Here is a 20,039-nt window from a genome sequence, read left to right on the forward strand (position 1 = left end):
GAGGTGAGCATGTGCTCAGCACCATCCCTCTGCAGCCCCCCAGGTGCCCCATCTCCGGTCCCAGCACCCCCATCAGGTAGGGTGGTGGGTACCTGGCAGGTCCCTGAGATGCGGCAGGTCCCTCCACGTGTGCTCAGCTCTTCAAGGCTGAGTCCAGGCGTAAGGGAGGCTGAAGAGAGGGAGGTTGGTAGACTGGGGAGAGAATCTCTTCTCTTGGCCATATCTGTCCTGTGTCCTGAGAGGTCCCCAGGAGCCCAGCTGGGCCACTTAGTGCTCGGACTGCAGGTGCCCGTCACTAAGGTGATGGTGTCTGGAGATGGTACCTTTGGACATGACCAGGTCATGTCAGAACAGGCCAGGGCAGGACGAGTGTCCTTCCAAGGAGAGACACGACACAGCTGGGGTCCTCTCTGTTCTCCTCCAGGCAAGGCTGCGCCCCGGGATGCAGAACGTGACCTTGGCGCGACACTCTGACTGCCTCGGCCTTCAGCCTGCAGAACCCGGAGCAATGGACACTTCTTTCGGGTACAGCAGTCCCACACGGTCCTGCCCTCGGCCTGGTGAGGCAGCCCCCGGAGCCAGCGGGGCCCCGGAAAGCGAGGCTTGAGGGAGGTGGGGCAGCCTGGCCTCCCCTGGGCTGGAGCCAGAGTGGCCATTCTCACGTCCTGGTGGCACCCGCAGATTCTGCAAATCTCAGCCCAAGGGGAGGCTCGGCCGGGGCAGAGGAGCGTCCGGACTGGCAGCTCAGAAGTGGCTGGCTCCAGAGGACTCCCCGGGCGCTCTCCGACTTCCTTTCCCCTTCGCGTGTGGTGGCTGTGACCTTGACCCCGGGGTATCAAGCAGTTGAGGTCCGGTTCCTGCCTCGGCTCCCCACCGGCTCTGAGACCTGGGGTCTGCTCTTTCTTTGTAAGCCTTGGCTTGCCCCTCTGCACAGGCAGGGTGATAACACGGAGCTCTCGGGGAAGGTGATGGTGGTGGAGGGTGACAGCATCGTGATGGTGGAGAAGGGGAGGATGAGGAAGATGAGGGTGAGAGGAAGCTGGCGAGGCAGGAGTTTGGAGCGGGAGGGGCTGCTCAGTGGATCCAGCGCCTGTCCCATTGCAGCCTGACTCTGGCTGGCGTGAGTCTGGGCTCTCACACCTTTGGGAAATGTTTGTGAGTCGCCAGGGACTGGTCAGCAGGGGGCCATGGCTGTGCCCAGGGGAGGTGGACACTGCACAGCCATCAGCAGGGGTCCCAGGGCTGTGGCCGTTCCCACAGGGCTCCCAGGAGGGTCCGAGGAAGGCTGTGGACTTTTGGCAGACTCTGCAGGAGGGACCGTGGCGTGGGCTGGAGGGGCAGATTGACCCAGCGTGTCCATGGTGGGGTTAGACCCGTTCCAACCCAGCTCCTTCTCTGACCGGCTGAGGGTGTTGGCCATTGCTTCGTCTCTCAGAGTCACAGCTTTGTCACCGTCCCGCCACACAGGACAATAATTGGCTGTGCAAACCGAGTGGTCAGCGGATGCAACTGCCCTGAGGAGGTGGCCCCGAGATGTCCCTGACTCCATCAGCGTGGGCTTCCCACACTCTGGTGGGCTTGCCCTCACTCAGGATGCCCTGGGCTGGGGGCCCCTGGCAGGTGGCCTGGGCTCGGATGTCCGACCCGCCCGACCCTCTGTGAGCCTAGGCGCCCAGCTCTCTGCTGCCCCCGCCTCACAGCCCCCTCGCTCCCGCTCCACAGGCTGGCGAGAGCTCTGACGTGTGAAATAAAAAGGGATTTTAATTACCTCTCAGCAAAACAGCAATTAGAGAGAATCACAGCACAACAGCGGTCCCCTCCTCCACTCCCCCGCCAGGCCTGCCTCCTGCCCTCCGCTGGCCCCCGCCCATGCTGAGGCGGGATGGCACCGAGGCCCTGGCCCTTGGTCTGGCACGGATGAGCCACAGCTCCGAGCTGGGGAGGGGCCAGTGCAGGGCACCGAGAGCTGTGCTGGGGCAGCCCCTCAGAGGACAGCTGCCGGTCAGCCAAGCAGGGCCACCTTGGGGGTGGCTGGTAGCCCGTCCTTGGGTTCCGTGGGCACCACAGGACTAGGCATCCATGTCGGGTCCCGAGCACATGACCGGCACACGTGGACGCCGGGTGTGCACGGAAACCTGTCAGCAGCCTGGAGCAGCCGGCTCAGCCTCAGCCGAGCTGTTGCACATTACCCTGCGCAGGCTTTTAGAATAATTGCCTGTGACCCTGAGCACTTCTTCCCCGCAGCGGCCACCCCCCGCCCCAGGCCCCTGCTGCTGGGGTCGCAGAGCTGCGGTCTGCAGAGCCAGGGGCACCTGTGCTGCAGTCGGGGAGGGGCCTGGGAGGGCAGGAGGGGTGTCCCCACGGGTGGCCTGAGGCTGGGGGCGGCGGTGGTGGTGGGTGGCTGATTGAAGCGGTAATTGTAGGCAGCAGGCCCTGGCTAATGCGTGTTATGATTAAGCCCCATTACCGAGGGAGGCAGCTCGAGCATGGGGGCGGGGGCGGGGGGCGGGGAGCCTGCTGGGGGGATTGACTGACAGCCTTTCTCTTGGGGAGGGGAGCCAGCGGCCACTGCCACCTGTGCAGTCTCCCCCCCCCCCAACCCCCGCCTGCCCCAGAGCTGCAGCGGCAGGAGCCTCCTGAGGTGGGGAGGGGGCCACAGACACATGTGCCCACACCGGGCAGCGGCTGCAGGCCCCCACCCGGTGGCCTGCCCCAGGGAGCTGCAGCTTTCCCGCCATTAACCTTGGGTGCCGTGGCTGTGGGTGCTGCCAGTTCACTGCAAGGGATCATGATCACGGGGGCAGGAGTCACTCTGGCTGTGACTGGACGGCTGGCATTAGGGGTCCCAGTCCCTCGCGAGGGCCTCAGGTGCCACAGACGCCAGTGAGGCGTCCTGCATCGCTGGCTGTGGGTGGGGGCAGATCAGCCCGCTGCCCCCCTGCAATGCGTGCAGGGGGAACAGGCCTCAGCCTCGGTCCTCTCAGAGGCTCAGAGTGGGTACACAGCTTTCCCAAGGACACACAGCAAGGGTTGGGTCGGACCCTGTGCTGCCCTCAGCTTGGCCACCCAGCCGTGTGAGGGCCACTCTCCAGGCCTCAGCTGCCTCCTCTGTAAGGCAGGGTAAGACAGTGCCACTCCTCGGATTGCTGTGGCTATGGCACGGTGATGGCTTGGCCCGGGAGGCCGCCCTAGCTCGTCCTTGTGGTCAGCAGAGGGCCCCTGGGATCCCCGGCCCCGGTGAGCCGTGCCCTTTTCCCTGTTACTGCAGCGAGCACGGATCTGGGCGCTGTGAGGGAGAGATCTTGGGGCCATAATTAACCTTCCAAACCGGTGGACCTTAGCAAAGGGAGATTGCTGGGTCTGGCCTGACCTAAGCACCCTTGCAGAGTGCCCGGCTGGTGGCCTTGGGGAAGACAGAGATGGCCGCACAGGGAGGATTTGATGGGGGCAGGTGTCCACTGGCTCTGCAGACAGAGGGCCACAAGGCGAGGGGTGTGGGCAGCCTCCAGGAGCAGACTGGTTCTGCCACTGCAGGACCCCGGGCCCAGGAGCACCACGGCCCTGGCCAACTCCTGGATCCTGCCCAGGGAGACCTGCGCGGAGACTCGACACAGGTGCCTGGCCCGCTGGCCTGCAGAAGCTGGGTGCACCATACCTTACCAGGGTGGGCCGAGGGGTGCCCAGGTGTCACAGTCAAGCCCGAATCTGGAAGTCTTCTCCCAGAGTCCCCAGTCCCAGCTTAAGGACTCTCCGACAATGGCCCCAGATCACACACAGGCTAGAGGGAGGTCTCCAGAGCCCCTCCGTCTCCCACGCCCCTGCAGCCCTGCACTCCCCTGTGAGGGACAATTAGTGGCTTGGCTTTAATTAGCTAACGATCCCCTTCAACTCCAATCACTTGAAATGATGACAGCGCAATGGGGGAAGGGACCTGGGCCCAGCGAAGCTGTGAGCCGAAGAGGCGCTTCAGGTCCTGTCGGCTTCTCGGCCATGGCCAGCCCCCGGCTGTGGGCCGTGGTGACCCTGGGAGGAGGGTGCTGGGGCCCTGGGGTCCGCTGTGCCACTCCATGCAGCCCTCGTGGCCTTGTCTGCAACCTGCAGCAGAAGCTGAGCTGCCTGTCCATCGAACGGCTAGAGCAGGCCTCAGACTCTCCTCCCCCTCCTCCTGGCCCCATGGGGTTCTGCCAGCCTGGCCCCCACCTCGACTTTCGGCCTTGGGGGTCAAGGCTGGGCAGGAAGGATGAGGCCGCAGGAACGGCTGGGGGACATTCTCGTGACAATATGGTCACCAAGCAATGTCCAGGGGACAGAAGTTCTGTGCAGGATGCACTCCGCACAGCAGGCACAAAACCCCAGGGCCTCTGCAGGTGGGGAGATCCAGGAAGGGTCTTTGAGGGCGGGGGCATCCAAGGCCCCAGCTGCAAGCCCTAAGATTGCTTCCTTGGCCAGCGCCGTGGCTCAACAGGCTAATCCTCCGCCTAGCGGCGCCGGCACACCAGGTTCTAGTCCCGGTTGGGGCGCCGGATTCTGTCCCGGTTGCCCCTCTTCCAGGCCAGCTCTCTGCTGTGGCCAGGGAGTGCAGTGGAGGATGGCCCAAGTACTTGGGCCCTGCACCCCATGGGAGACCAGGATAAGGACCTGGCTCCTGCCTTCGGATCGGCGCGGTGTGCCGGCCGCAGCACGCCGGCCGCGGCGGCCATTGGAGGGTGAACCAACGGCAAAGGAAGACCTTTCTCTCTGTCTCTCTCTCTCTCTCACTGTCCACTCTGCCTGTCAAAAAAAAAAAAAAAAAAAAAAAAGGATTGCTCCCAAGGTCTCTGGGCAAAGCCAGCCATGGCTCCTGCCCTGTGCTGGCCTGGATCGGCACCCGCAGCACAGTTCTTGGCCAGAGAGAACAGTGTGGGGTGGGGGTGGGGTGGCGGTTCTGAGCTGCCTTTACCTGGGTTTCACCCGTGCACCTGGGGAGCTGTCCTTTGGTCCGTTAGCTCACGGTGTGCATGTCCCTGAGACGTGGGCTCAGATCTCAGCCACAGAACTCCTGAGCTGAGTGACTTCCTTCCCTGCTCTGGGCCTCAGTTTCCCCTCTGAACTGGAGCCAACCACAGGGTGCACTCGGGGGGCCTCCGGCAGCACTGGGTGTGGAGGAGCAGGTGGAGGGGTCAGTCCAGGGCCTGGCACTCGGGGGCTGCTTCGTGCATTGTTCCAATGGCAGCCCCTCCAGCCCTGTGCACCTCCCAGGGCCGTGCCCAGGCTCCGGGCTGGGTATGAGCTGCAGGGACAGGGACTGCCACCCAGCAGCCACTCAGCTGGGGAGCTGCATAGCCCTGCAGCCTGTCCATCAGGGTGGCCCTAGACGGACCCAAAGGCAGGACATAGGGCCGGAGACCAGGCCCTTGGACCACGTGGATGGCTTGAACCCAGGCACGGAGGCTGAGGAAAAGGCAAGGAGCTTGGGGGCCAGAAGCTGGGCTCAGACCATGGGGCCCGGGAGCCAGGGGTTCACAGGGGAGTGAGGCAGAGGGCGAGCTTGCAGTGGTACCCTGGACAAGGCAGGAAGAGGGACCGAAGGCCCAGGGCTGGAGCCAGGAAGCAGATGAGAGGCTGGGATGCTGGCCACACAGAGGACTCAAGGAATTGCTGGGGAGGTTCAGGTACCAGCAGGCACAGCTGGGGCGAGGGCCATGACACCTGCACACAGCATCTCAAGAATGGGGGAGGCAGGGCGGGGCTGGAGATGACCGAGAGGCAGGGCTTCAGAATGAGGGTCTGGAAGAAAGACAGGTATGGGCGAGAGGACCAAGTGTCCCTAGGTGGAAGATGACGACCTGCAGGTAGGGGACCCTGGCTCCTCCAGACAGACAGCCATGTGGGGAGGCAGAGCCCTAAACCCCAGAGGTCCACGTGGGCCTGGAAGATCTGGTCCCATAGCCTGGGGAGAGCTGGGGGAAGGAGGGACTTCACGGCCATCCTCGGCACTCCTGTGTGGCTTGAACCTTCACAAACAAGAACATGGTATGTGCAATAAAACCCTGACCTAAAGATTGGGAGGAGATTCTAGACAGGAGGCTGGGGTGGGGCATGGGAGTAAGGGGTGCAGGGGAGTATAGGTGCAGCCCCTTCCCATTGTCCCAGATGGGCCCCAGAGCACAGGAGAAGGGCCTGGGCAGGGTCACAGGTGGGTGCTGTGCCTGGTACAGCCTGGCACTGGGGGCTACCACAGTGGGGACAGGGGATTCCCCATGACCTGATCACAGCTGTCCCCCGAGTTGTTCCTACACACCCCTGCAGGGCTCTGGAAGGGATGTGGGCTGTGCAGATGTGGGAAGAGCAGGGCCCTTGCCGGGGCAGACCCCAGCATCTGGGCAGTGGCGACCCAGGGACAATGAACCCCCAGCCTGTGGCCAGAGGGAGGGGCTGCCCCTGCGTGGCCCAGACGGATGACTGGCATCGGGCTGATGGAGGACGTGGCAGACAGCCGGAACAGCAAGTGCTAAGGCCCTGAGGTGTGAGAGGGCCAGTGAGGTTCTGGGAAATGAAAGTAGATCGGAGTGACCGGAGGAAAGAGGGGGTGGGGTGGGGGTCAGAGAGAGGGAAGGGCAGAGAAAGACGAGGAAGGCAGAGGGCTTTGTGGGCTGCCGTAAGGGGCTGAGTTCATCCCAGAAGGCTGAGGAGGGGGCTCTGGGAGCTGGAGGCCAGGGCAGCTGTCCAGAGTGCAGGGGGCATGGCAAGGCGTCAGGGCCAGGCAGAGAAGCCCAGCTGGGGGTCTGCACAGGGTGGAGGAAACGCGAGTCCAGCCCGGTGAAGGTCAGGGATGGGCCAGGCCAGGGAGCCCAGCAGCTGCCCAGGGCCCCCCGCAAGGGCTCAGGCAGGACTGATGGGCACTGCTCACCCCAACTGGCCATAGCACTAGGGTGAGAGGCAGCACAGGAACTTTGGGGGAGGGCCCGGGTCTGCAGAGGGCACCCAGCTTTCCAAGCAGTGCCTGAGTCAGCATCGCCATGACTGCCCGTGTCTCCGGCCTTCCTCCGCCCCTCCCTGCCACCCTGGCCACTTGGGAGAGTCATTTCATTTCTCAAATTAAACATCCATTTGGTGCTCTGAATAATAGATGGGATGAGTCCCCAGAGGAGGGTGGGAAGCTGGGGTGGGGAGTGTTTTCCAGGCAAGGAGGGTATCTGTTGGGGTGGGGTAGAGGTTGGTGGCACAGGAGGGTGGCTAGGGGATGTCCCAGGGCACATGTGAAGTGGGGCTTCCTCCCCACGCACGTGCAGCCCAGAGCAGAGCAGGCGGGTGTGAGCACGCGGGGCCGCAGCAGGACTGGTTAGCTCCCATCAGCAGCCCTCCCGCAGGGCGGGGCCCAGGGCGCCTCACTTGATCAATACTCAGCTGTCCAGGGCCACTAGCCGAGCACTGCTGCTCCCAGGCAGTGCCCTCCCCGGAACCCAGGCCTGCTGGTCCTGCGCAGGGTGGCTGGGGTCTGCCTGCGGGGGAGGAGGCGGGGTCAGCTCCTGAATTCCTCCCCCTGCCCCTCGCTCCCCCTTGAGCCTGTTCCCTCCCTTCCGAGGAAGCTCTGGCCACAGCTCCCGCACTGGGCTGGGTGCATCCGGGCACACTGAGATCTGCCATTCTCTTGCTCATCAGTCAAGGGGTCACATGGGCAGGTGGGGCGGGGGAGCCCTGGAAACCTCAGGGAGTGAGGGAGCTAAAGGCCAGACCCCCCAGCACCCTCCCACTCACCCCTCCCTCTGAGAAGGGGCACGAGAGCGAAGAGAAAGTGGGTCTCGGCCCCTCCTCCTCCTTTAGAAATTTTAAGAAGTAGACACACACACACACACACACACACACAGTTCCCAACAGCCAAAGCCCCGAGCCAGGAACTCAATCTGGGTCTCCCAGCTGGGTGACAGGAACCCGACTACTTGAACCATCACGGCTGCCTCCCAGGGTCTGAGCAGGAAGCCAGAGTCAGGAGTCAAAGTCTGGACCCAGGCACTCTGATGTGGGGCCCAGCCATCTTAATTGCCCGGCTAAAGGCCTGCCCATCACAGCTTTGTTGGATTGACACATGATTATAGTATTTATGGGCTACTAGGTGTTGTTTCGATACATGTAAACATTGTGCTATGATTCAAATGGCCCCCTTGGTGGGCAGGCTGAGTAGTGGTGGCCATGACTGACAGCCCAATCCTAGTGCAACTCCAATTGGCACTGATGGCTGCCTGGGGGCCTGGGTGTCGGGGTGGGGGTTTGGGTGTGGGGGCTGAGACTCTAAACAGAGCCAATGAGGTGGAGCAGGCCAGGCTGGGGGCCAGGCTGGGAGGCAGAGGCACGGGAGCAGGTGCAGGGCAGTTGGGTCTGGGAGAGGCATGGCCAAAAGAGGGGTCCAAGAGCAGGCCTGGGAGGGCAGGGAGCCAGGAGAGACTGAGAGCCTGTGTCCCCCATCCCCTCCCCGGGGCCGGCACAGGACAGTCCCCAGGGACGCGTGTTTGCCTCCATGCTCTGCTGTCGGAACCGAGACAATATCCATTTTTATATTTCTTGGAAATTTCACGGCATTCATTTCGGGGAAAATAAAAGCTGTCATTGCTGGAGAAATGATACCAATCAGGGCCTGAAAAGGCTGCAAAATTACCCTCCTGGAGCCGGAACGTGGAGGGGGAAAATGCAGATTAAAAGCACAAAGAGCCACTTTGCCACCGCCCTGCCCTCCCCTCCCCCACAAGGAATCACCACATTTTGCGTAATTTCATCTCTCCTCAGTAGAATTAATTGAGCACAAGCAGAATGTATGGGACAGAGCAGGACCTCGGGAGGCAGAGAGAATCCGGAGCAGGGAGACGCACAGACAGGAGACAGGAAGTCCCTGTGCAGGCAGCCGAGGGGTTGAGCAGCCCAGGGGAGGGGACAGGGCTATGGGTCTGTCCTTTGAGTCTCCTCCTTGTCCTGTGTTTTCTCAGAGGGACCCCATGGCTGTCATAAGCAGTGTTTAAGGTCTTTCCTGCCGGCTGGAGCGGTGAGGCCTGGGAATGCCCAGTTAGGGACACACAACGGAGAGGGAGCGGGCAGGCTCCGGTTGGGGCTGGAAGGCAAGAAGAGTACCACTCACCCAAGAACCCTGCATTCTGGTTCATGTGGGCTGGGACCCGGTGGGTACAGAGGTGCAGACAGTCAAGTTCAGCTGCAAGAAGGGAGTGAGTGGACAAATCCAGTCCCCCTACCCAGCCTCTCCCGTCCCTCAATTCACACACACGGGGCCCCTGATGAAGCCCAGGCCTGTCTGAGCCCCAGGCTGCTTGGGGCACAGGGCGCCCCCTGCCCATCTGCAGCGGCAGGGAGACCTCACTCCTCTCTCTCTGCTCTTTCTTCCCTACCTGGGCCGGAGGCTTCCCGGGCAGCGGTGCCAGGGCCGGCCAAGGAGGAGAGAGGGGCACAGTTTCAGCCTCAGCCTCTTCTCCAAGCCTTCACCCTCCCTCTCCGCCAGAAGCGGGGTGAAGGGAGCATGGTCAACCAGCACCTCGGACAGGGCTCAATGGCGGGCAGGCGTTCAAAGGACAAGGGAGCGTCCCACGGCAGGCCCGCTCTGCGACAGCCACGGAGCCGGGCGGATGCGGGCGCTCAGCGCCGCCTCACACCCTTCGAGGGAGTCCTCCAGGGCGGTGCCCAGTCCGGAGGGCCCACGCGCCTCCTGGGCTCCTGCTGCAGGTCCGATAGCTGGCTGCGAGTAGGGGGAACCGGAATAGAGGGGATCCCCCTCCGGGGAGCAGCGGCTGCGCTGGCTCCTCCCGGAACGCGGCTGGGCCGGGAGTCCCCGAGCGCGAAGCCTGCGCACGCCCCTCGGGAGCCGGGCTCCGCAGCACCCCCGCCTCCGCGCCGCTGCCGAGCTGACAGGTAGCCGGGAGGGAAGCCGGGGAGGGAGGGGCGCGGGGGCGGGCGGAGGAGGGTGGAGCCGCCGGCGCGCCCCCTCCCCCGGGGCCGGCGGGCGGCGCGGCGCGGCGGGCTCCGCGCGGCGGCAGAGAAGGCGGCGGGCGCACGGAGACAGCGGCGCCCGCCCCGCTCCGCTGCGGCTGCGGCTCCGGCCCCAGCCCGGGTCCGACCGGCTCCGGCCCCGCCCGGCCTGGGCGCGCACCTCCCGGTAAGTGGCCCCCGAGTTCGCCACCCCCGCGGCCACCTCCGCCGCTGCGCCGTGCCGCCCGGCTTTGTCTGCGTCCTCTCGGCTCCAGCTTCAGCTGCGACTGCGGGCGGGCTCGGCTTTTGGGCTCCGAGGACTGCGCGGACCGGCGTGGCGAGCGAGGCTCGGAGCCCCGGGTTCGAGGCGCGCCCTGCATTCTTGCTGAGTGTAGGGGGTGAAACTTCGCCCAAGTTTGGGTTTCGGGGAGAACCTGTTGAAGGCGGGAGCGGCCCAGGGCGAGGAAGGGGCTGGGGACCGGACCGGTCTTGGTTCTCCGTACGGATCAGCGAGGAGGGTTTGTCTCCCGGACGCTGCGCCGCGAGGCGCGCGCCGTTTAAGAAAAGCGCCGGTGGCATTCGGGCGGCCGATCAGAAAACACCAGGGACCGGACGAGGTTGGTCCGGCGGACTCCGCCAGGACAAAGTGTGGTTCTTCGGCCGCGGACTCCAGCATCTGGGTCCAGTGCGGAGAGCTGAAAGCAGTCTAGGGGACGCTTAGACGCGCCCCTGACCGTACCTCTTCTAAGTTCTTTGTCCTCCCCGACCCGGGACAATCCTGGACGAGGGAGGAGGAAGAGGCTTTCAGCGAAGGCCTACTACGTGCTCGAATCCGTGCCCCTCGCCCTCTTGCTTCCCACCAAGGCCCCTCCCGCGCCGCAGAGCGCACGTGTGGGTAGAAGGCGGGACTGTGCGGGGACGTGGTGGCCACTCTGAGCCTTCCTGGGCGAAAGGAGGTCAGACAAAAGCCCAGTCCGCTGCACCCCTCCTCGCCCCGTCGGTGGTCGCCGTCGGGCTGCAGCGTCTCTCTGAGCCGGCCTCTGCCCTTCCCACAGCGGCGACCCCAGGGCCATGCGGAGGCCCGAAAGGAGGCCGGCGGCTCGGCGTCTGCTGTAGCCCAGGTGGCCAGGGCCCGCTCCGCGGCGGCCTGGGAGCCATGGAGGCCCCGTATTCGATGACTGCGCACTACGACGAATTCCAGGAGGTCAAGTACGTGAGCCGCTGCGGCGCGGGGGGCTCGCGCGGGACCTCGCTGCCCCCAGGCTTCCCGCTGGGAGCGGGCCGAGGCGCCGCCGGGGCCCGGGCCGGGCTGCCGCGCTGGAACCGGCGCGAGGTGTGCCTGCTGTCGGGGCTGGTGTTCGCCGCCGGCCTGTGCGCCATCCTGGCCGCCATGCTGGCGCTCAAGTACCTGGGCCCGGGCGCGGGGGGCGGCGCCGCCTGTGCCGAGGGCTGCCCGGAGCGCAAGGCCTTCGCGCGCGCCGCCCGCTTCCTGGCCGCCAACCTGGACGCCAGCATCGACCCGTGCCAGGACTTCTACTCGTTCGCATGCGGCGGCTGGCTGCGGCGCCACGCCATCCCCGACGACAAGCTCACCTACGGCACCATCGCGGCCATCGGGGAGCAGAACGAGGAGCGCCTGCGGCTCCTGCTGGCGCGGCCCGCGGGCGGCCCGGGCGGCGCGGCCCAGCGCAAGGTGCGCGCCTTCTTCCGCTCGTGCCTCGACATGCGCGAGATCGAGCGGCTCGGGCCGCGGCCCATGCTCGAGGTCATTGAGGACTGCGGCGGCTGGGACCTGGGCGGGGCGCCCGAGCGCCCGGGGCCGGCCGCGCGCTGGGACCTGAACCGGCTGCTGTACAAGGCGCAGGGCGTGTACAGCGCGGCCGCGCTCTTCTCGCTCACCGTCAGCCTGGACGACAGGAACTCCTCGCGCTACGTCATCCGGGTAAGTGGCCGCGGGGACCTGGGGCGCGCGCCTGGGCGGCCGGCGCGGAGGGGAGGGGTGCCCACGGGCAGGGCGCCAGAGGCGGCGGCGGGGAGCCGCAATTTCCCGGTCCTCTGGCAGGCCAGGTCGGGAGAGCGCGCGGGGCGTGTCGCCTGGGGCTCAGCTCTGAGTGCCTCTGCCTGGTGAGGAGAGTGGGGGCTTTACGGGGCGGGGGGAGGACGGCACCCTCTGCAGCCTCAGGCAGGACCCTCAGGGAAGGGCTTGCGCAGCTTCTCAGGCAGAGTGGCTGGGGTCTGCGCGCTCCTGGGGTTGGGACAATGGTGCCTGGCCAGTCCACGCTCCGGGCATCTGGGTGGGGATCCAGTCTGTTGGGGTGACCCCTGCTGGCCCCCGTCTCCCTCTCCAGATTGACCAGGACGGGCTCACCCTGCCGGAGAGGACCCTGTACCTGGCTCAGGATGAGGAGAGTGAGAAGGTGGGGCCTGGGCTGGGGTGCAGGGAGGGCCTGGGCCCCGGGGGGCGGGGTCCCCAGCCTGAGCAGCGCCCCGCCCTGGTGCAGGTCCTGGCAGCCTACAGGCTGTTCATGGAGCGCCTGCTCCGCCTGCTGGGAGCAGACCAAGTGGAGCGGAAGGCCCAGGAGATCCTGCAGCTGGAGCAGCGCTTGGCCAACGTGAGAGGGGGCTGGGCCTCCTGGGCTGGGGGAGGGGCTCAGGGCGTGGCTGGTGAGCTGTACGACCCTCCCCTAGATCACCGTGTCGGAGTATGACGACCTGCGCAGAGACGTCAGCTCTGTGTACAACAAGGTGACGCTGGGCCAGCTGCAGAAGATCACCCCCCATGTGAGTGGCAGCCCCTGGTGGCCACAGGGTGAGGGGACCCTGGCCCTGGCCCCCACACCCCAGGGGCGGGCAGGCCTTTGGTGGCCCGGCTCCCGTGCGCCCTCACTGCTGCTCCCGGGCCCCTGGGGCCCTGTTCCCCCCTCCCCCAGCTGCAGTGGAAGTGGCTGCTGGACCAGATCTTCCAGGAGGACTTCTCGGAGGACGAGGAGGTGGTGCTGCTGGCCACGGACTACATGCAGCAGGTGTCCCAGCTCATCCGCTCCACACCCCGCAGGTTCGCCACACACCCCCGCCGCCCCTGGAGCTGGCTGCTGGGTGAGCGTGGCGCTTCCACCGCACGTCGGTGCAGCAGCCTCCGTGAGGGGGGCAGGCCGGAGCACTGGAGTAGGAGTCTCCATCCCTTGTTCTGACCCTGGCCCTGTTGATTCCCTGTGGGACCCGGGGCGGGGCTGTGAGCTTCCTCACCTGGGGAGGTTAAGGCTGAGCACGGCTCTCAGAGAGGAGACCTGTGGCCCCAGGTCTGCTGCCCCAGGGCCTGCCTTGGGGGAGGAACAGAGGTCTTTCAAGGCCAGCTCTGAGGTCACGGTCACCCTGGAGGGCCTGCTTGTCCTTCCCATAGCTCGTGATGAAATGATGCTGGCCCTAAACCCTCAGTCGCAGGGCTCTGCTTGAGCAGGAGCCGTGTTGTGTGTGATTTGGGCACACAGATCTGCCTCTGCATAGCGGGATGACCACGTGCACTTCCTTTGTGGGTGCTGGGTCCAACCCTCGGCTAGCGACACAGGGTGGGCCAGACGGTACCCAGTCTGGCCCTCATTCATGGCTGCCCACACCCTTCCCCCTGCTCCTCCTGGCCCCCAGGATCCTGCACAACTACCTGGTGTGGCGTGTGGTGGTCGTCCTGAGCGAGCACTTGTCCTCGCCATTCCGCGAGGCGCTGCACGAGCTGGCCCGGGAGATGGAGGGCAGCGACAAGCCCCAGGAGCTGGCCCGCGTGTGCCTGGGCCAGGCCAACCGCCACTTCGGCATGGCACTTGGCGCCCTCTTTGTCCATGAGCACTTCTCAGCGGCCAGCAAGGCCAAGGTCAGGCTGCCCTGGGTTTAGCGGTGGGGGTGGGGGTGGGGTTGCTGAGCTGGGTGTGGTGCCCTCTGCTGGTCTTGGTCCTTGGATGGGAAGCACCATACACCTGCCTGCAGGTGGGGGTCCCAGCCTCAGCCCCTCTGAGGTTACTGCTGCTCCTCACTAGGCTTCCACCTCCGCAGGTAGAAGCTGCAGGTGACTTTCCCACCATCCACTGCCCGCCTTCTTGGCCATACTCAGGAGGCAGAGCTTAGAGTGCAGGGCCTGGTTCCCACCTCCGAAGTCTCCCCTTTGCACTCAGCACCAAGCCCCAGGCTTCAGCTCTGACGCTATCATGGGGCAGCCCCCTTTGTGCCAGGTGCCGGGGGTCCAGAGCTAAAGCCTTCTTGGTTGACCTGTGACCTCTGTCTCTGACCCGGCAGGTACAGCAGCTGGTGGAAGACATCAAGTACATCTTGGGCCAGCGCCTGGAGGAGCTGGACTGGATGGATGCTGAGACCAAAGCAGCGGCCCGGGCCAAGGTGAGCTGGGACCTGGGCCCCATTGGTTGGCCCCACAAACATTTCTTGAGCGTCTACTGAGTGTCAGATGCTGGGGAGAACAGGAGACAGGATGCCTGTGGGAAGCTGCCATCACCTGGCCTGCTCTCCTGCACCTGGCCTCCTGGGCTGGCTGAGAGCCTCCTTCTCTTAGTGGTTTGGGGAGCCATCTCCCCAGGCCCTGGGCCACTCGCGCTCTCCCTGTGCCCCACAGCTGCAGTATATGATGGTGATGGTTGGCTACCCGGACTTCCTGCTGAAACCCGAGGCTGTGGACAAGGAGTATGAGGTGAGCCACATCCCCCGCTCTCTGCCCGGGGTTCACCGGCCAGGCTTCCCCGGGGCCCTGGCCCAGACCTGGGTCTGCCATGTGGGTGGCAGGGACCCAACCACTTGAACCATCACCTCCCAGTGTGCACATTAGCAGGAAGCTGGAATCAGAGTGGAGCGGGGCTCAAAGCTAGGCATTCCGCCAAGGCACGTGGGCCTCCCACGCTGTGCGGTAACTGTGGCACCAGTGCCGCTCCCCCCCCCGTCCCGCCCCCGCCCTGTAGTTTGAAGTCCACGAGAAGACCTACTTCAAGAACATCTTGAACAGCATCCGCTTCAGCATCCAGCTGTCCGTCAAGAAGATCCGGCAGGAGGTGGACAAGTCCACGTGGGTGCCTGCCCTGAGCTGGGGGTTAAGGGCGGGACACGGGGAGAGGCCGCGTTGTCAGGGGAGGGCTGTGGCTGGGCCCCGGGGGCAGCCGTCAAGCAGACAGAGGCTAGGGTCTGTGGGCACCTCGCCGACCCCCGCCTCCCTCCACAGCTGGCTGCTGCCCCCCCAGGCCCTCAATGCCTACTACCTACCCAACAAGAACCAGATGGGTGAGTCTTGCCCTACAGGGGTGGCTCCCCGAAGTGGGCGGGCCGTCTCCTGACCACGCCCTCCCCACAGTGTTCCCGGCAGGCATCCTACAGCCCACACTGTATGACCCCGATTTCCCGCAGTGAGTACAGGACAGGGCCGAGGGCTGGGCCGGCCGTGTCTGGGGCAGGGGTGGGTTGGGGCTTAAACTGCCCCAGCACTGGGCAGGGTCATGACAGCTACAGACCCAGGGTCCCTGTGGTCCCACCTCATTCTTGGTTAAATTAGAAAGGGGGGGAGTTCCTTGTGTGAGGAAATGGAGCAGGCCCCGTGCCCCCATGGGCCCCCCTTGCTCTCCTGCCCCACCTGCCCTGTGTGACGGTCTTTCCTAAAGCTCTGGGCAGGTACCCACGGGGACACTGAGGCTCCCGGGGCCTCCTGGGCAGCAGCGCGGGGCTCCCAGAGGGGAGGACGCAGGCCAGGCCCCTGACGCAGCTGTCATACCCCCAGGTCTCTGAACTACGGGGGCATCGGCACCATCATCGGCCACGAGCTGACCCACGGCTACGATGACTGGGGTGAGGCCCGGGAGGGCCTGGGCGCTGGCTCAGGGAGGAGGGGCGGCGAGGGAACCGAGAGCTTTCGAGGGAGGCCGGTCTCAGCCGCCCGCCCGCGGTGTTCGCAGGGGGCCAGTACGACCGCTCAGGGAACCTGCTGCACTGGTGGACCGAGGCCTCCTACAGCCGCTTCCTGCGCAAGGCCGAGTGCATTGTGCGCCTCTACGATAACTTCACAGTCTACAACCAGCGGGTGAGGCCCTCCCCTCCTGCCCGCACCTGGTGCCCCTCAGAGCTGGCTGGGTGCAGAGCGAGAGCAAGACACCCACGGGTGTCCTAGAAAACGCAGGTCCCTGCCCCCGTGCCCGGGGCTCCTGCACATGCTTACGTGGACATGGGAAGGGGGCAGAGGGACTCACCTGGTACAGGAGTGCCAGGTGGGGGCAGGGGGCGGGCACCCCCCTCAAAGTCTCTGGGAAAGGAAGGAGGGCTGGCAGGGAGCAGGGACCCCCGGGAGCCAGGCCCGAGGGAGGTCAGCCAGACCCCACGTGTCCCCTGGCTTCTTCCTTTTCTCGTAGGTGAATGGGAAACACACGCTTGGCGAGAACATTGCGGACATGGGCGGCCTCAAGCTGGCCTACTATGTGAGCTGCCCTGCCTGGCCCTGGGCCCTGTTGGGGGACGGAGGGAGCTGTTGATGACCCCAGGCTAGAGGCATGGCCGCCCCTCCCTGCCCATCCTTTCTGAGCTCTGGCCTAGAGTCCTGCGGGGCCTTGGCTGGTCACAAGGTCCAGCAGAAGAGGGAGGATCCATAGGCCTCACCTCATCTTTGCCAAGAGAGCAAGGAAGGCTGCCTGGAGGGGGTGGCACTGGCCAGGCGGGGATATGCAGCAGAGTAGGTGGTATGCAGGGTGGGGGCTGCGGAGGGAGGGGCTGATGGAGAGAGGGCAGCACACGGGGCAGGGTGGGCTCAGCAGCTCTACATCCTGCACCCCCAGGCCTATCAGAAGTGGGTGCGGGAACACGGCCCAGAGCACCCGCTGCACCGGCTCAAGTACACACACAACCAGCTCTTCTTCATCGCCTTTGCTCAGGTGGGCAGGGGAGTAGGGGCCCAGGGCTCCCAGCCCTCGCTTGCCCTTTCTCTTGCGGCCAGCCTGTGTCCCATCACGTGTCCCCTCGAAGGTGATGGCCCCGTGGGCTGTGGCATTGGGGTGGGAAGATGTGCGGTAGACACCTGGCTTCACCTCGCCCTCTCCTCCCCTCTGCCCGCCTCTGCGGCCCAGAACTGGTGCATCAAGCGCCGGTCGCAGTCCATCTACCTGCAGGTGCTGACCGACAAGCATGCGCCTGAGCATTACAGGTAGGCCCACCTGCCTCCCTGGGCCTCCGCCGTCAGCACGGGCAGCTGGGGTGGCCTGGCCGCTGGGCCCCGCACTGTGGGCGTCTCTCCCTTCACCCCAGGGTCCTGGGCAGTGTATCCCAGTTTGAGGAGTTCGGCCGGGCCTTCCACTGTCCTAAGGACTCGCCCATGAACCCTGCCCACAAGTGCTCTGTGTGGTGAGCCTGGCCACCCGCCCGCCTGCCCGCCTGCACGTCCCCACCGCCCGCCCCGCACGAATCGCCTCCTGCCGGCTGCTGGGCAGGCATGCACCTGCTGCCGGGCCCATCCTGGCCCCGCTGCCTCCCCAGCCCCTCTGGGACCTGGCCCCCTGCTGTCCCTCTCTTCAGGGAGCACAGGGGAGAGACACTGGGGCTGCCCCCCCCCCCCCCGGCTCAGCTCCAGGAAGCCAGAGCCCCTGGCCAGGCTGCAGGGTGCAGGCCCTGGCTTCCCTGTGTGTGCTGCTGCGTCTGGTCAATAAAGCCACTGTACTGTCGCCTCGGCCTCTTCCAGGGTCCCCAGAGCAGGGGGGCTGCAGGGACCCCTCCCGGGGGAGGCTCAGGCCCATGGCACGCTGGGCACCCAAGAAGGGACCTTCCTGATGCCTTCTGGGTACGCTGTCCCACCTCCCTGAGCTCCTCTGTCTTTCCCACAACCACCCGTTCTTCCCTGGCCAGGCCTCCTGCCCTGGGTCTTTGTACCTGGTGCTAGGGCCCCAGCTGGCCTGGTGGCCCAGTGACCCTCATTTCAGGGTGGCCCTGGGACTTAGTTCCCCTGGAAGTCAAAAGCAGCAGTTTTTGCCACATCTTACAAGGTCAGGCCTCGGCCTCCCCTTCCCCCTCTGAGAATGTGGGTTCAGGCCTCGCTGTGACAGCGTCTCCTGCAGCCTGGGGTGGGCTCCCAGAGTGAGTGGTGGAAGGGGAGCTGTCCTGGCTGGGCGAGGCTGCCCACCCCACACTGCGCTGGTGTGGAGGGCTCAGCAGGAGAGAGGGGCTTCTCACCGGGCAGCCCCACCGGGAGATCCGGGCACCTGCCTTCCTCCCGGGTGTGTCACACTCCCTGAGCACTGCTGGGAAGGCCTGGGCCCGGAGGCACAGCACAGCCCAGGGCCGCGGTCATGTCCAGAGCTGCTGCTTCATGGGCCCCTGTGGTCTGAGGAGGGTGTGGGGCCGAGGGAGACCCCCCAGGGGTGGCCAGTCTGGGAGGGCCCCTGTCTGCCTGCGCTGCTCCGAGCCCCCTGGCCATGGCTTTGGGGGCACACTCCTTGCAGGTGGGGCCTGTGAGGTGCAGGCCCCATGGAGGCGCAATTTCTGGATGCTTCCTCCAGCCTGGGCACCTGTGATGTCCCTTGGGCAGCTGGGACAGAGGATTCTCTGCTGTCGCCGGGGCCCTCCCCGACCTGAGTGGAGCCTGGCAGCTCTGGCTCCCCACGCCTGCTTCCGCAGCATCCCCTGCCCCCCTCTCCTCCCAGGTCCCCTGAGGGGACCCAGCTGCACCCAGTAGATCTCTCCTGTCCCCCTGCTGGCTCAGGGAGGGGGTGCTGGGTGAGGCCCGAATGCCAGGAGTCAGCCCCGCTCCCTTCCACCTGTGCCTGCTGCCGATGCCAGTGGCCACAGGGCAGGGAGAGGACCCCGTTCCTGGCTGCCAGGTGGTGCAGAGCACCTGGCCTGAGGCCCAGCGTCATTGTGTCACCCAGGGTCTCCCAAGCTGCTCTTCGGTTGAGCACTGGGAGTAGCTGGGGCCGCTGCCCCACCCAGGGCCCCACCGCGGGTCGCTGCAGGACACAGACACGTGTCCCCTGGAGGCTGAGTGTCGGCTGCCCGGCTCTGGACGCCTGCGGGGAAACACGCAGCGCCGATGGCATTCGCTCCTTTGTCCGGTGGGGGTGTGTGGCCTCTGCGAGTCCCGCCCCAGGCCCCGCGAGCAGGGAGGGGCGGGGAGGGGCGCGGCCCAGCTGCGGGGCGGGGCGGTGGGGCCGGCTCTGCCCTCCACGCGGTGGGCATCCTCTGGGCGCGGCTCCTGGTGGGATGACGGAGAGCGGGAGAGCGCGTTTCAGCTAAGCATTTAGCGGCGGGCAAATCTAGGAGCAAGAGCGGGACCCACCTGGACCCACCCCCTCCAACCCCGGCCCCCACCTGTGTGTCTGCGTGCCAGGTGCTAGCTGTGCCTGCGTCCTCAGAGGCTGGCTGGGCCCCTGCTCTCGCTGCGGTCCACCCTCCTCCGCAGCTTTGCCACCAGGCTGTGAGCCTAGGGGGAACCCATCAAGAAGCAGCCGGCCACAGATGAGGGGTGAGGGGCCTTTCTGCCCTGCCCCCTGCGACCACTGATCCACAGGCACGCCCCTGCTGCTGCCTCCGTGGTCCGCCGCCAGACACAGACCCCTCCCCAACGTGGGCCCCCAGCAGACCCCTCAGAGCCAAGGATGCCACATGCCCCCTGCAGCCTGGCCGCTCCGTGGGGGTCACCTGTGTGCCGACTGGGGCAGGACCCGAGGCCTGCCAGGGGCATGGGCTGGTCTCGCTCAGCAGCCCTAGGATTTCTGGGGAGCCCAGGAAGGGGTCCAGGGTGCCAGGTGCCACCCAGCAGGGCCGAGCCCCAGGCCAGACTAACCGGGTCAGTGGACTCGGGGTCCAGCGTCTGCTATGCTGCTGACCTGGGTGTCTGGTGCCCTTGACCCCGGTAGTCGGGGCGTGGGAAGGCCCTGCCTACCAGCATTCTCAAAGACAGCCCGGTCCTCTACAGGCGCTCCTCTGAGGAGGGGGCTGCCCAGCCCACCTGGCCTCCTCGTGCCTCCTTGCCCGGGGGGCTGGCCCTTTCCCGCCCCCTGCAGCACCCCGATTCTTTCCCTCTCGGGGTGCCACCCACACAGGCTTTGCTGAAATTCTGGGCACGGCTGTCCCGTCCT

The 20,039-nt window shown here is 65.8% G+C and overlaps 1 protein-coding gene across 7 annotated transcripts in view; it reads left to right on the plus strand.

Annotated features, from left to right (window-relative positions):
- ECEL1 (endothelin converting enzyme like 1) overlaps positions 1-17,630 on the plus strand; it is a 55,857-nt gene extending 38,227 nt beyond the window's left edge. For 3 of the 7 annotated variants that reach the window (XM_051834191.2, XM_051834190.2, XM_051834189.2), the window contains exons 2-19: positions 425-560; positions 11,001-11,887; positions 12,294-12,362; positions 12,447-12,557; positions 12,634-12,726; positions 12,876-13,000; positions 13,588-13,810; positions 14,230-14,328; positions 14,561-14,635; positions 14,901-15,004; positions 15,158-15,216; positions 15,287-15,338; positions 15,707-15,774; positions 15,882-16,006; positions 16,332-16,397; positions 16,752-16,847; positions 17,040-17,116; positions 17,218-17,630. In XM_051834191.2, the coding sequence (XP_051690151.1) occupies positions 443-560; positions 11,001-11,887; positions 12,294-12,362; positions 12,447-12,557; positions 12,634-12,726; positions 12,876-13,000; positions 13,588-13,810; positions 14,230-14,328; positions 14,561-14,635; positions 14,901-15,004; positions 15,158-15,216; positions 15,287-15,338; positions 15,707-15,774; positions 15,882-16,006; positions 16,332-16,397; positions 16,752-16,847; positions 17,040-17,116; positions 17,218-17,317 (2,547 nt within the window). In that variant the 5' untranslated portion in view covers positions 425-442 and the 3' untranslated portion in view covers positions 17,318-17,630. Of the gene's footprint in view, positions 1-424; positions 561-9,599; positions 9,889-9,979; positions 10,133-10,590; positions 10,902-11,000; positions 11,888-12,293; positions 12,363-12,446; positions 12,558-12,633; positions 12,727-12,875; positions 13,001-13,587; positions 13,811-14,229; positions 14,329-14,560; positions 14,636-14,900; positions 15,005-15,157; positions 15,217-15,286; positions 15,339-15,706; positions 15,775-15,881; positions 16,007-16,331; positions 16,398-16,751; positions 16,848-17,039; positions 17,117-17,217 lie in introns of those variants that run through there. The other 4 variants (XM_051834193.2, XM_070070044.1, XM_002721457.5 and 1 more) reach the window with 4 other exon arrangements.
- The last annotated feature ends 2,409 nt before the right edge of the window (positions 17,631-20,039 follow it).

The sequence above is a fragment of the Oryctolagus cuniculus genome, chromosome 3, assembly GCF_964237555.1.
Source record: "Oryctolagus cuniculus chromosome 3, mOryCun1.1, whole genome shotgun sequence".
NCBI classification, from domain to species: domain Eukaryota; kingdom Metazoa; phylum Chordata; class Mammalia; order Lagomorpha; family Leporidae; genus Oryctolagus; species Oryctolagus cuniculus.